The following is an 11,832-nucleotide window of genomic DNA, read 5'->3' as shown; positions in this document are numbered from 1 at the left end:
GTGATGTGGGAGGGCAGACCTTGCCTGGAGCCCCTGTGCGGTGAGCGGCACTGGGGACCGAGGGCTGTAGTGCTTGTACCTGGCCCATGAAAGTGCCAGCCACCAAAGACCACCATTCCTGGCAGAGGCCACGCAGTTTGGCACATTTATAAAAGATGTAAAACAGAGTGGGGTGGGGGAGACAGAAGCATGAGGTGTCCAGGTTGGCATGACAGACACCAGACATGCACCGTGCATTTAAACCCCTCCCCAACTCCCTTCCCAACCCAGCCCAGAGCGGCACCCCCCCACCCCCATCTCCTGCCACTGCTCTCAGGCTGGTGGCTTTGCAGAGGCCAGGGGACCAGGGTGTGGGGTGCTACAGTTTGCCCCATAGACAAGGACAAGAACCCTTAGATGAGTCTGGCTGGGAGGCAGGGCGATGGGAAGGAAGGTAGCCCCTCCGCGGAGACATGCAGGAGGTGGCCCATGGGACCCCGGCAGGGGGTGAGGAGGTGGGGCTGAGTCTGGAGAAACCCTACCAGTCAGAAATCTAAGGCAAGGGCCCCAGTGTCCCCTCCAAGCCCGCCCACCCCCACACACATACACACAGACACACGGGCAACACACTCACAACCCTGAGCACACCCCAATGGGGTTCACACCCCGAATTCCTCAGGAGCCTCTTGGGAGCTTGGGAGGGGGCTTTCCTCTCAGGCCAAGACTGGCCTGAGACAATCCTCCCTTCTAGTGACCAGGCCAGCCCTCTCCAGGCTGGGGAGAGGGACAGCCAAAGCCAGGAGGCTGAGTGGCAGCCTAGCAGGCCTCCTCGAGCTGGCAGAGCTGGTGACTGCAGAGTCTAGACAGGCAGATATGGCTATACCCGCACCGGGGGGCCTGAGCAGGCTGTCAGAGGTCCCCGGGACCCATACTCATAGTCCGCATCTGTGGGTGAGGCCATGAAGGAGCTCAGGGAGCTCCCGGTCTGCCGGTCTCGGAAGCTCTGGATATAGCTCTGTGGGGGAGCAAACATAGGTGTGAGTCCCACCGCAGAATCCTGCCCTAAAAGCCACCTCTTCCTGAATTCCCACAAGCCTGACACTTCTATAGACTGCCATAAACCCAGAGTCCACAGCCTTGAGACCCCACTACATACCATATCCCACTTAAAACCCATACTCAGGTACCTTTCCCCCAATCCCCCCACCAGCTGGACCCGCCAAGCCCCTGGTGCATGGGCTCCGATGCATGGACAAACAGGCCTTCTAGATAGCAACCAGCCCGTGGGGAAAGCCCAGTCCTGTTTGGACAGAGTTTCCACACTTCCTTCTCATTCTGGCTAGATGGGCTCAGGGAGCTCACCGGGGAGAGGACGTCTCCATTGAAGCGTTTGATGGGCACTGGCCTGCGCCGATAAGCAGGGTCTGGTGGCCCAGGCCTGGAAGGAGCCCGGGGACCTCTGGGGGGAGCCCGAGGAGGTCTCTTTTTCCGCCTTTTCTCCTGGCGATCTTCCTGCTGCCGAATCCGCATCAGTTGCACGCGTCGGCGCTGCCGGCTGATGACCACTGTGGTGGGATGGGTAGAGAAGGAGCTCAGAGGACTGTGCGCCTTATTTCCCCTGAGCCCTCCCTCTCTCTTCCCACCTGGGGCTCTAGGCTTCCAGATTCCTCTTGTCCATAACCCCCTACTCCCACCCTGTCACTTTCTTTCCTGGTCTCCTACCTCTCAGAGGGACTTCCCACTGTTGTTCTTTTCTTCCATAGGTCTTTATGGAAGATTCCTAGGCTTCCAGGTACCCCCTTCCAGGCTGTCATCCCTCTCCCAATCACCTAGGCCAGCCATCATCATCTTTCCACTGGACAATCACAGCTGCTTCTTCACTGGTTTCCCCCTACACTTGCTCCCTCCAATGCTTTCTACACTCGGCAGCAGAATGAGCATCCCAAAAGCTAAATTAGATTCTATTCTCCCCTACTTTAGACCCTCCAGTGGTGTCTCATTGCCCTTCTAATAAAATGTGGAGTGCTTCTTACGACCCAGAGGGTCCACGCAATCACCCTGGCTCCCACACCTCACCTCCCATACGCCTGCCCCACTTCCTCAAGCAAGCTGAGCTCATTCCTTCTCAGGGCCCTCGACCTTGCTGTTCCCTCTTCTCTAGCTCTTTGCATGGCTGGCCTCTTAGCCTTCAAGTGCCTGCCTACATATCACCTCCTTCAGGCAGCCTTCCCTGACCACCCTAACTCTAATAGCTTCCATAGGTCACCCTTTCACATTATCCTGCACAGTGTCTCTGTCATATCACTCTACACAACTGGAATCATGTTGTTTGTTTGCATCTCTGTTATCTGTCTCTTGCCTGCCTTGAATGTATACCCATAAGGACAGGAACCTTGTCTGTGTTATCTCTGCTGTATCCCTGGTGCCTGGAATGGGGTTGGTGCGGAGCCAACACTCCATATGTTGTTGTGGAATGAATGATGGCACCTGGGTGCTATCCTCCCAGACCCTGAGCAAGTCAGCTCTCTACCGCCATCGAGGCCTTCTGCTGCTGTCCCCCACTCCCCAGTCACTCGGCCCCCAACCCATCCCTGGCCACCCGCTCCTCTCATGTCCACCTTGGCCTGTGCCCCCTTACCTTCCGTGTGGGAATCCCCCTCAGCTGTCACCCTCCACTGCACCAGAACGCCCATCAGGCTGAGCAGGGGCCAGAGTGCCAGCAGGGCCCAGCTTCGCCAGCAGAGTGGGGGCACAGGAGCAGCCCGGAGTCGCTCCACCACGTAGCGCCCCAGCAGTAGCAGCTCGGCGAAGTAGTCAGCGGCAGTGGCAATGAGCGCAGCACCAGTCACGGCGGTGGCCAGGGTGGTGAGTGGGCGGGGCCAGCGCAGAGTGAGCAGGGCACAGAGCAGGCCGCCCCCCAGCAGCAGCCCCAGTGGACCCCACACGGAGCCTGGCTGGTAGTAGGGTGCGGAGCCCAGCAGGGCAGCAGCTGCGAGCAGCAGGCCGAGCAGCAGCCCCACCAGGAAGAGGCCCACGCTGCGCACTAGCATGGCCACCAGCCCGCAGAGCAGCCCGATGCCCAGAGCGATGCCCGCGCTCGCCCCAGCACTCAGCTGTGTCTCTAGCACCCGCTCTCGGTAGCACAGGAGGAAGATGACCACCGAGCCAAACAGCAACCCAGTGAGGAAGAGCACTGCCTTGAAGCAGCGGTAACCTGGAGGGGAACAGGGGCTAGTGAGGGGCCAAGATGAGGGCACCAGGCTGGAGGGAGCAGGTCCAAGGGGTCAAGGACATGGGATCCCAGGGGAACCAGAGACAAAGACACTAAGATCAGAGAACTGAGGGTCACGGGGGTCATGAGGGCATCAGTGATGGGGCCATTGAGGTCAGGGGAGGTTAGAGAGATATGGCTGTTGGCGGTCAATGGGAAGGCAAACATAACCATTGAGATCATGAGGGTTGATGTATTTGAGGATCACAGGAGTTAGGATAAATCTTTTGAGTCAAGAGTGAATTTGTGCATTGGTGTCTTTGGGATCATAGGAGTCAGAGAGATAAGTCACTGGGGTCCCAAGGGGATCAGCAAAAGAGTCGTTGGGGTCTTTGAGAAGGGATTGCTCACAGAGATGAGGTATTTGGAAATCATAATAAACTCGAGGGCCGGGCGTGGTGGCAGCACTATGGGAGGCCGAGGCGGGTGAATCATGAGGTCAGGAGTTTGAGACCAGCCTGACCAACGTGGTGAAACCCTGTCTCTACTAAAAATACAAAAAAGTAGCCGGGCATGGTGGCACGCACCTGTAATCCCAGCTACTCAGGAGGCTGAGGCAAGAGAATCGCTTGAACCCAGGAGGCAGAGGTTGCAGTGCACCAAGATAGCACCATTGCATTCCAGCCTGGGTGACAGAGCGAGACTCTGTCTCAAAAAAAAAAAGAAAGAAAGAAATTTGAGAGGTGAGGGTTGGGAAAGATGAGTCTGGGGGTCACAGGGCTTCAGAGATATGGCACCACTGAAAGGTTACAAAGAGGACACAGTAGCAGCATTACTGGGGAGTTGTCCCGGAAAATGAGTTATTTGTAGGTTAGGGAGATTGACAGAAATAGAATCATCGAGAGTATAAAACGATTTCCGAGAGAGGAACACTGAGACCAAAACAAGGAATTACTGGGATCACAGTATGGGGAGGGGTGATCAGATGATGAGGTTATAGGAATTAGAGAGGAGTAACCAGGGATCAAAACTAGGAGTAATAGAGGGAGTCAGAGGGATGGAAGGTAATGACATAATTGGAGGGGAGGGGAGGTGGAGGTCACTAAGGCTTACATGAGGTCACACAGAATCAAAGAAAAGGAAATAGTGTTTGTGGAGTTTCAGAAATAAGGAGGTTATAGGGCCATTAGGCCCATTAGAGATACCTGAAAGGGTGAGGGAAGTGGAGATTCTGAATAGTTGGAAAGATGGAAATCAGAGATGGGAGTCAAGGAGTCAGGGAGAGCCAAAGAGAAAGACAACAGAGGAGAGTCACTTCCAGGAGTAGGGGGAAGTATGAGAGTCCAGGAGGCTCCGTGATCAGAGAGAGGAGTAGGGCGTGGACAAGGGCTCAGAGTCCATGAACCTGGGAGTAGTGACATCCAAAAGGGGTAGGATGTCAGGAAGCCCAGGAGAGGGAATATGAGGCTGCACTGAGCAACATGCAGAGGGAGTGGGTACAGATATAGAGGGGGTGAGGTGATACAGAATCCTCGGAGGCCCAGAACGTGTCCTGAACCCTTGTGGGGGGCACTTCCTCCTGCCTACTCTTCAGTTGTTCAGCCCAGAGTTTGGGGGAGGAATGGGAGGGACCATCTGGCTCCCAACCCTGTCTACCCACCCATTGTAGGGGGAGGCTGCAGAACACAAGTCTTGCACTACCTCTGCCCAACCTGGAACCTCAGCCCCCAAGACTCATTTGCCCCCACTGGTCCCACTCACCTACAATTCTCCTCCCAGAGGCTTTCCTTGGGCCCCCAGCCCATAGAGCTCACTCTCCTCTCTGAAGTTCTGTAACTCTTGCTGCAAAGCCACTGGTCACTTATTCCCATTACACTGGGCCACTAGCCCATCTGGCACCTTTATGCATATTAGAAAAAGGTGTGCCTTTCTCTAGGCAAAGCAGCTTTGTGCCAAGGCCCAGAGTTTGTCAGGTAGAGCATGAGCTGGACTTTAGCCCCCCACTTACCCACTCAGCTGAGCTCCCTTATTTAGTACCCGTCCTGTACAAGTATTCACAGCAGCTCTGATTACCGGAGCCTGCCTTGTAGGCTGGATGGATGTGTGTGACCACCATCCAGCCCACTCTAATATGTATCCCAGGTGTAAATGCTCAAGGGAGTCTCCTCCCTGTCAGACAATATGCCCTGTGGTAAGGGACCATGTGTAATAACCCTGCTAAGTGTTTTTCAGTGGCTACCTAGCACAGTTACCCAAACACATCCTCACCACAATAGCTATTATTTATTGAATGCTTACTAATTCTTATAACACTACATGAGACAAATATTGTGATCATTGTTCAGATGAGAAAACTGAGGCTCAGACAGATTAATGTGCCCAAGACATCACAATTAGTAACTGCAAAGCTAAGTAAATTCAAACTCAGGTGTGCCTAATCCAAAAACCTGTTTTTCCTATGATCTAGAGTCTAGACTCTCTATAAATGTGTGGGATGAAAGAAAAGGAAGAATTATTCATGATGGTAGAGGGATTCAGAGAAGACTTGGGGGCCCAGAAAAAGAACTCGGGGAAACACTGGGGAGCCCAGGTGAGGGATGAGATGGGGATCTCACCGAAGAAGCAGTAGACGACTCCAAACAAACAGCACATGATGCAGACGAGGGCCGGCAGTGCCTGGTACCTGCGCTCCAGGGGCTGTTCACAAGGTGCACCCCAGAAGGTATCATCTGGCTCAGGGGGCAGCAGCTGGAACCGCAGTGTTGCCACAGTCCCCGGCATAGTGCTGGGAATAGAAGGGAGTCACCCTCCCAAGTTAACCTGACAGAGGAAAAGTTGAGGTCACGGAGGAGTCCTGGGTCCCCACCAGGATGGGGGTGGGAGAGGGATTGGGAGAACTCAGCAAGGACAGTGGACAAAGGAGTGGTATCCACATTTGTGCAGCTCTGGAAGCATCTCTGGAGTGGGGAGCAAAGACAAAGGGAAACAAAAGTGCCTGGCTAGTGGAGGCTGAGATGAAGTTAAAAGAGGGACGGGAGTCAGGGGGGATGAAGGGAGCGTGCTGCCAGTGAGAAGGAGGCAGCCAAGAGATTCATCTGTGGGCGGCTCAGTATGGGATTGTCCAAGATTTACCTGGGCTGGAGGCGACCTGAGCTTCTGAGTGAAAGAGGCTGTGCAGAGGCCCGAGGGGCCGGGGTTGCGGGGCGCCAGAGGCTCCAACTGACTGGGGTCCAGGGAAAGTCCGTCGTGCGAGGAAGGGGGCTGCTGGGCCGGAGAGAATGGTGTCGGCGCGGTGGCGGTGCCGCTCCACCTCCAACACCGGCTGGCACTCCAGTCCCGCGGCGTCCGGGAACTCGGGCTGGGCCTGGGGAAGGGGAAGGCGCAGGAGCCGGGGCTCGGGCCGCCCCAGAACCGCGGCCCCATGCCCTGAGCCCGCCCGCGGCCTTTGGTGCTGATGGACAGCTCCGGCCTCTGCTCCTGACGTCACTCAGGGCGCACCATCCAGGCAGGGGCGGGCTGCTTCTGACGTCACCTGGGACGCACCAACCACGCCGCGGGAGGCAGGGGACTCCGCCCCCGGCGTCTCCCTCTCCCGCACTAAGGAGGGGGCACTTCCGGGGGTCCTTCCCCTTTAACCTCCCCCTTCTCCTCCCTCTCCGGTAGCGGGAGCCCGACACCCCACCCCGGGGGCGGGGCCCTTGCAGTGACACGTCGGACAGCTGCGGCCGCGGCTGAGGCTCCAGTGCCGAGCGCAAGAACCCTGCGCAGCCCAGAGCAGCTGCTGGAGGGGAATCGAGGCGCGGCTCCGGGGATTCGGCTCGGGCCGCTGGCTCTGCTCTGCGGGGAGGGAGCGGGCCCGCCCGCGGGGCCCGAGCCCTCCGGATCCGCCCCCTCCCCGGTCCCGCCCCCTCGGAGCCTCCTCCGGCTGCTCTGGGGCTTCGCCGGGGCCCGGGACCCGCGGTCAGGGCGCCATGCGGGCATCGCTGCTGCTGTCGGTGCTGCGGCCCGCAGGGCCCGTGGCCGTGGGCATCTCCCTGGGCTTCACCCTGAGCCTGCTCAGCGTCACCTGGGTGGAGGAGGCGTGCGGCCCAGGCCCGCCCCAACCTGGAGACTCTGAGCTGCCGCCGCGCGGCAACACCAACGCGGCGCGCCGGCCCAACTCGGTGCAGCCCGGAGCGGAGCGCGAGAAGCCCGGGGCCGGCGAAGGCGCCGGGGAGAATTGGGAGCCGCGCGTCTTGCCCTACCACCCCGCACAGCCCGGCCAGGCCGCCAAAAAGGCCGTCAGGTAGTGATCGGCTGCTCCCGCTCTACCTCCTGGGCAGCGGCCGGGAAGCGCGCGGGGAAGTCGCCCGGGCCCGGGTCGGGCTCCGGAAGGAAGGGGCTGGCGGGCCAGGAAGTCTTTGGGCCCCGATAACTTCCTATGGCCCTGCCTTCCCAAGAGCCGTGGGGCCAGTCCGAGACTTTCTCTGCGCCCTATGCCGGCCTGGGCTGAACTTGCTGGCCTGTGTCCTAAACCGGCTCTACCCGATGGCTCCCCAGAGGTCCTAATAGCTCCCTGGCTGGGCTGCTCGTGTTAGAGAAATGACTTGTATATAGGGTGAGTGTATATACACAGGGAGAGAGAAAGGAGAGAACTAGGATTTACCTGGATCTCTTGTTCCTGAGTGGGTTACAAGGGCCACCTCAGGATGAGATGGGGGAGGGAGGAATGTACCCATCTCATTAATGTCTCTGCTGATGAGTTGAAATAACTTCTAAGTAACATTGGGTTCAAATGCTGGTTCTGCAATTTACCTTCTGCCTTACCAAAGGTAAGTTCCTAGAGCCCCTGAGTCCAGTTTACCCCTCCCCGCAAAAACACTCAGTACACCCCATGCCAAACGTTCCTTTATATCATTTATGTGAGGCATTTGTGGCATAATGGCATATTTATATAGAAATGAGTAGATACATGGTGTGTCCAGCGTTTGGCTGGGTGCTTTAAACAGATACAATCAGTCCCATTTTACAGATGGCTCAGGTTAAATAACATGCTCAAGGACATAATTACTAAGTAGCGAACCCCGGAGTCAGACCCACAATATCTCTCTCCTATCTGGGTGGGTATTGCCATCTCCCAAATGCAAAGCACTACCTGGGTAAGACCATTTCGTTTAAATCCTTATGACCCCTGGGAGAGAGGGTTTATTTTTAACCTATTCATAGGTGAGAAAACAGATGCAGAGAAGACGCGACCTGCCAGAGTCTGTGCTGACCACCCCCCCACCCCCCACCCCGTTGTCTTTTTGATAAGCTTGTGCCATCTCCTCCCCTAGGACCCGCTACATCAGCACGGAGCTGGGCATCAGGCAGAGGCTGCTGGTGGCGGTGCTGACCTCTCAGGCCACGCTGCCCACGCTGGGCGTGGCCGTGAACCGCACGCTGGGGCACCGGCTGGAGCGTGTGGTGTTCCTGACGGGCGCACGGGGCCGCCGGGCCCCACCTGGCATGGCGGTGGTGACGCTGGGCGAGGAGCGACCCATCGGGCACCTGCACCTGGCGCTGCGCCACCTGCTGGAGCAGCACGGCGACGACTTTGACTGGTTCTTCCTGGTGCCTGACACCACCTACACCGAGGCGCACGGCCTGGCACGGCTAACTGGCCACCTCAGCCTGGCCTCCGCCGCCCACCTGTACCTGGGCCGGCCCCAGGACTTCATCGGCGGAGAGCCCACCCCCGGCCGCTACTGCCACGGAGGCTTTGGGGTGCTGCTCTCGCGCATGCTGCTGCAGCAACTGCGCCCCCACCTGGAAGGCTGCCGCAACGACATCGTCAGTGCGCGCCCTGACGAGTGGCTGGGTCGCTGCATTCTCGATGCCACCGGGGTGGGCTGCACCGGTGACCACGAGGTGGGATGATAAGCTATCCCACTGATACCTCCTTGTCATGTTCAAATCCCTCTGAGAGGCAAAGGGATGGTGGAGATACAGGCCTGGTTTTCCATGCCAATTCGGACATTTATTTTCTATCTCTGTGACCCCTGGTAAATTACTAAATATCCTGGGCTTCAGTATCTTCCTTTGTGCCAATGGAAATAATTATTGCTCGGGGTTGTTACAAGGATTAGAAAAAATAAGGGAGCCTTGTACATAATAGGCATTTGATGTTAGTTATTATTTTAGCCCTTGGACAGCTCTGAGACAGGGCGCATGCCCATTTCGCAGATGAGCTAGCAGAGGCATGCTGAAGGTCACACAGACTCACAGCTGGTCAAGGTAGACTTAAACCCTCAGACTGCAAGTCCACAACAGGTTATAGGCTGAGGAGACGAGACACTCACTATGAGACAACGGAAGACATTGCCAGCTCATCACAGATCCCTTCCCTTCCTCTCCCCAGGGGGTGCACTATAGCCATCTGGAGCTGAGCACTGGGGAGCCAGTGCAGGAGGGGGACCCTCGTTTCCGAAGTGCCCTGACAGCCCACCCTGTGCGTGACCCTGTGCACATGTACCAGCTGCACAAGGCTTTCGCCCGAGCTGAACTGGAACGCACGTACCAGGAGATCCAGGAGTTACAGGTACGGTCTAGGTCTGGGGGTGGCGGAGTGAGGGGGACAGGATCTGAGAGGTCACAGAGATCCCAGAGAAATGACAAGTTAGCACTAGAATCACAGAACAAAACTACTTCCCAGCCCCTGCCTGTTTCTACATTCTCTGATGAGCCTCCAGGCTGTCTATGCTAGGGAAATGATAGGTATGGGCCCTGGGTGGGCAGAGGTTGGCAGGGGATGAGGGGCCCATCCTGAGTGGCATCTGCTGCCTACCCAGTCCCCCAGCTGTGTGCTGCTCCCTCTGATCTGTCCCTTGCTCATGGCCTGTTTCTCTGATCCAGTGGGAGATCCAGAATACCAGCCGTCTGGCCGTTGATGGGGACCGGGCAGCTGCCTGGCCCGTGGGCATTCCAGCACCATCCCGCCCGGCCTCCCGCTTTGAGGTGCTGCGCTGGGACTACTTCACGGAGCAGCATGCTTTCTCCTGCGCCGATGGCTCACCCCGCTGCCCACTGCGTGGGGCTGACCGGGCTGATGTGGCCGATGTTCTGGGGACAGCTCTAGAGGAGCTCAACCGCCGCTACCACCCGGCCTTGCGGCTCCAGAAGCAGCAGCTGGTGAATGGCTACCGACGCTTTGATCCAGCCCGAGGTATGGAATACACGCTGGACTTGCAGCTGGAGGCACTGACCCCCCAGGGAGGCCGCCGGCCCCTCACTCGCCGAGTGCAGCTGCTCCGGCCGCTGAGCCGCGTGGAGATCTTGCCTGTGCCCTATGTCACTGAGGCCTCACGTCTCACTGTGCTGCTGCCTCTAGCTGCGGCTGAGCGTGACCTGGCCCCTGGCTTCCTGGAGGCCTTTGCCACTGCAGCACTGGAGCCTGGTGATGCTGCGGCAGCCCTGACCCTGCTGCTACTGTATGAGCCGCGCCAGGCCCAGCGCGCGGCCCATGCAGATGTCTTCGCACCTGTCAAGGCCCACGTGGCAGAGCTGGAGCGGCGTTTCCCCGGTGCCCGGGTGCCATGGCTCAGTGTGCAGACAGCCGTACCCTCACCACTGCGCCTCATGGATCTACTCTCCAAGAAGCACCCGCTGGACACGCTGTTCCTGCTGGCCGGGCCAGACACGGTGCTCACGCCTGACTTCCTGAACCGCTGCCGCATGCATGCCATCTCCGGCTGGCAGGCCTTCTTTCCCATGCACTTCCAAGCCTTCCACCCAGCTGTGGCCCCACCACAAGGGCCTGGGCCCCCAGAGCTGGGCCGTGACACTGGCCGCTTTGATCGCCAGGCAGCCAGCGAGGCCTGCTTCTACAACTCTGACTACGTGGCAGCCCGTGGGCGCCTGGCGGCAGCCTCAGAACAAGAAGAGGAGCTGCTGGAGAGCCTGGATGTGTACGAGCTGTTCCTCCACTTCTCCAGTCTGCATGTGCTGCGGGCGGTGGAGCCGGCGCTGCTGCAGCGCTACCGGGCCCAGACGTGCAGCGCGAGGCTCAGTGAGGACCTGTACCACCGCTGCCGCCAGAGCATGCTTGAGGGCCTCGGCTCCCGAACCCAGCTGGCCATGCTACTCTTTGAGCAGGAGCAGGGCAACAGCACCTGACCCCACCCTGTCCCCGTGGGCCATGGCATGTCCACACCCCACCCCACTCCTCCCCCAAAACCAGAGCCACCTGCCAGCCTCGCTGGGCAGGGCTGGCCGTAGCCAGACCCCAAGCTGGCCCACTGGTCCCCTCTCTGGCTTTGTGGGTCCCTGGGCTCTGGACAAGCACTGGGGCAGGTGCTCCCAGAGCCACCCCCTTCTCGTCCCAAACCCAGTTTCCCTGCCCCCTGACGCTGCTGATTCGGGCTGTGGCCTCCACATATTTATGCAGTACAGTCTGCCTGACGCCAGCCCTGCCTCTGGGCCCTGGGGGCTGGGCTGTAGAAGAGTTGTTGGGGAAGAAGGGAGCTGAGGAGGGGGCATCTCCCAACTTCTCCCTTTTTGACCCTGCCAAAGCTCCCTGCCTTTAATAAACTGGCCAAGTGTGGACTCGTGATTCAGAGGTTTTGAAAGGGTAGGCAGGCGTGGGGGAGGGAGGATTGGCTGAGCACCGCAGGCTCCCCTGCCCC

The 11,832-nt window shown here is 58.4% G+C and overlaps 2 protein-coding genes across 6 annotated transcripts; one reads left to right on the top strand and one right to left on the bottom strand.

Annotated features, from left to right (window-relative positions):
- Positions 1–115: 115 nt before the first annotated feature.
- On the bottom strand, positions 116–7,627 carry TMEM198 (transmembrane protein 198). Of its 5 annotated transcripts, none has more exons than XM_054478681.2 (6): positions 7,502–7,627; positions 6,323–6,554; positions 5,806–5,975; positions 2,618–3,193; positions 1,342–1,544; positions 116–994 (listed from the first exon to the last, which is right to left on the bottom strand). In XM_054478681.2, the coding sequence occupies exons 3-6, from the start codon at positions 5,969–5,971 to the stop codon at positions 857–859; spliced, it is 1,083 nt and encodes a 360-aa protein (XP_054334656.1). In that variant the 5' UTR covers positions 5,972–5,975; positions 6,323–6,554; positions 7,502–7,627; the 3' UTR covers positions 116–856. The 5 variants fall into 5 exon arrangements, with proteins under 5 accessions (XP_054334656.1, XP_054334653.1, XP_054334655.1 ...); XM_054478678.2 differs by having other exon boundaries at positions 5,806–6,010; positions 7,502–7,626; XM_054478680.2 differs by having other exon boundaries at positions 5,806–6,010; positions 6,323–6,451; positions 7,502–7,626.
- On the top strand, positions 6,792–11,752 carry CHPF (chondroitin polymerizing factor). The gene is made up of 4 exons (XM_054478671.2): positions 6,792–7,475; positions 8,506–9,079; positions 9,570–9,749; positions 10,064–11,752. Exons 1-4 carry the CDS (start codon positions 7,162–7,164, stop codon positions 11,321–11,323), a joined length of 2,328 nt encoding a protein of 775 aa, XP_054334646.1. The 5' UTR covers positions 6,792–7,161; the 3' UTR covers positions 11,324–11,752.
- Positions 11,753–11,832: the final 80 nt, after the last annotated feature.

The sequence above is a fragment of the Pongo pygmaeus genome, chromosome 11 (assembly GCF_028885625.2).
Source record: "Pongo pygmaeus isolate AG05252 chromosome 11, NHGRI_mPonPyg2-v2.0_pri, whole genome shotgun sequence".
NCBI classification, from domain to species: Eukaryota; Metazoa; Chordata; class Mammalia; order Primates; family Hominidae; genus Pongo; species Pongo pygmaeus.
Note: the sequence above shows the minus strand (reverse complement) of the source record. Positions and strands in the feature narration are given on the sequence as shown.

Coding starts and splice junctions, on each gene's coding strand:
- TMEM198 (XM_054478681.2), bottom strand. CDS start 5,971: ATGCCGGGGACTGTGGCAACACTGCGGTTCCAGCTGCTGCCCCCTGAG. Junction 3,194..5,805: donor AGTCGTCTACTGCTTCTTCG/GTGAGATCCCCA, acceptor GTTCCCCTCCAG/GTTACCGCTGCTTCAAGGCA. Junction 1,545..2,617: donor GGGGGATTCCCACACGGAAG/GTAAGGGGGCAC, acceptor ATCCCACCACAG/TGGTCATCAGCCGGCAGCGC.
- CHPF (XM_054478671.2), top strand. CDS start 7,162: ATGCGGGCATCGCTGCTGCTGTCGGTGCTGCGGCCCGCAGGGCCCGTG. Junction 9,080..9,569: donor GCTGCACCGGTGACCACGAG/GTGGGATGATAA, acceptor TCCTCTCCCCAG/GGGGTGCACTATAGCCATCT. Junction 9,750..10,063: donor AGGAGATCCAGGAGTTACAG/GTACGGTCTAGG, acceptor TCTCTGATCCAG/TGGGAGATCCAGAATACCAG.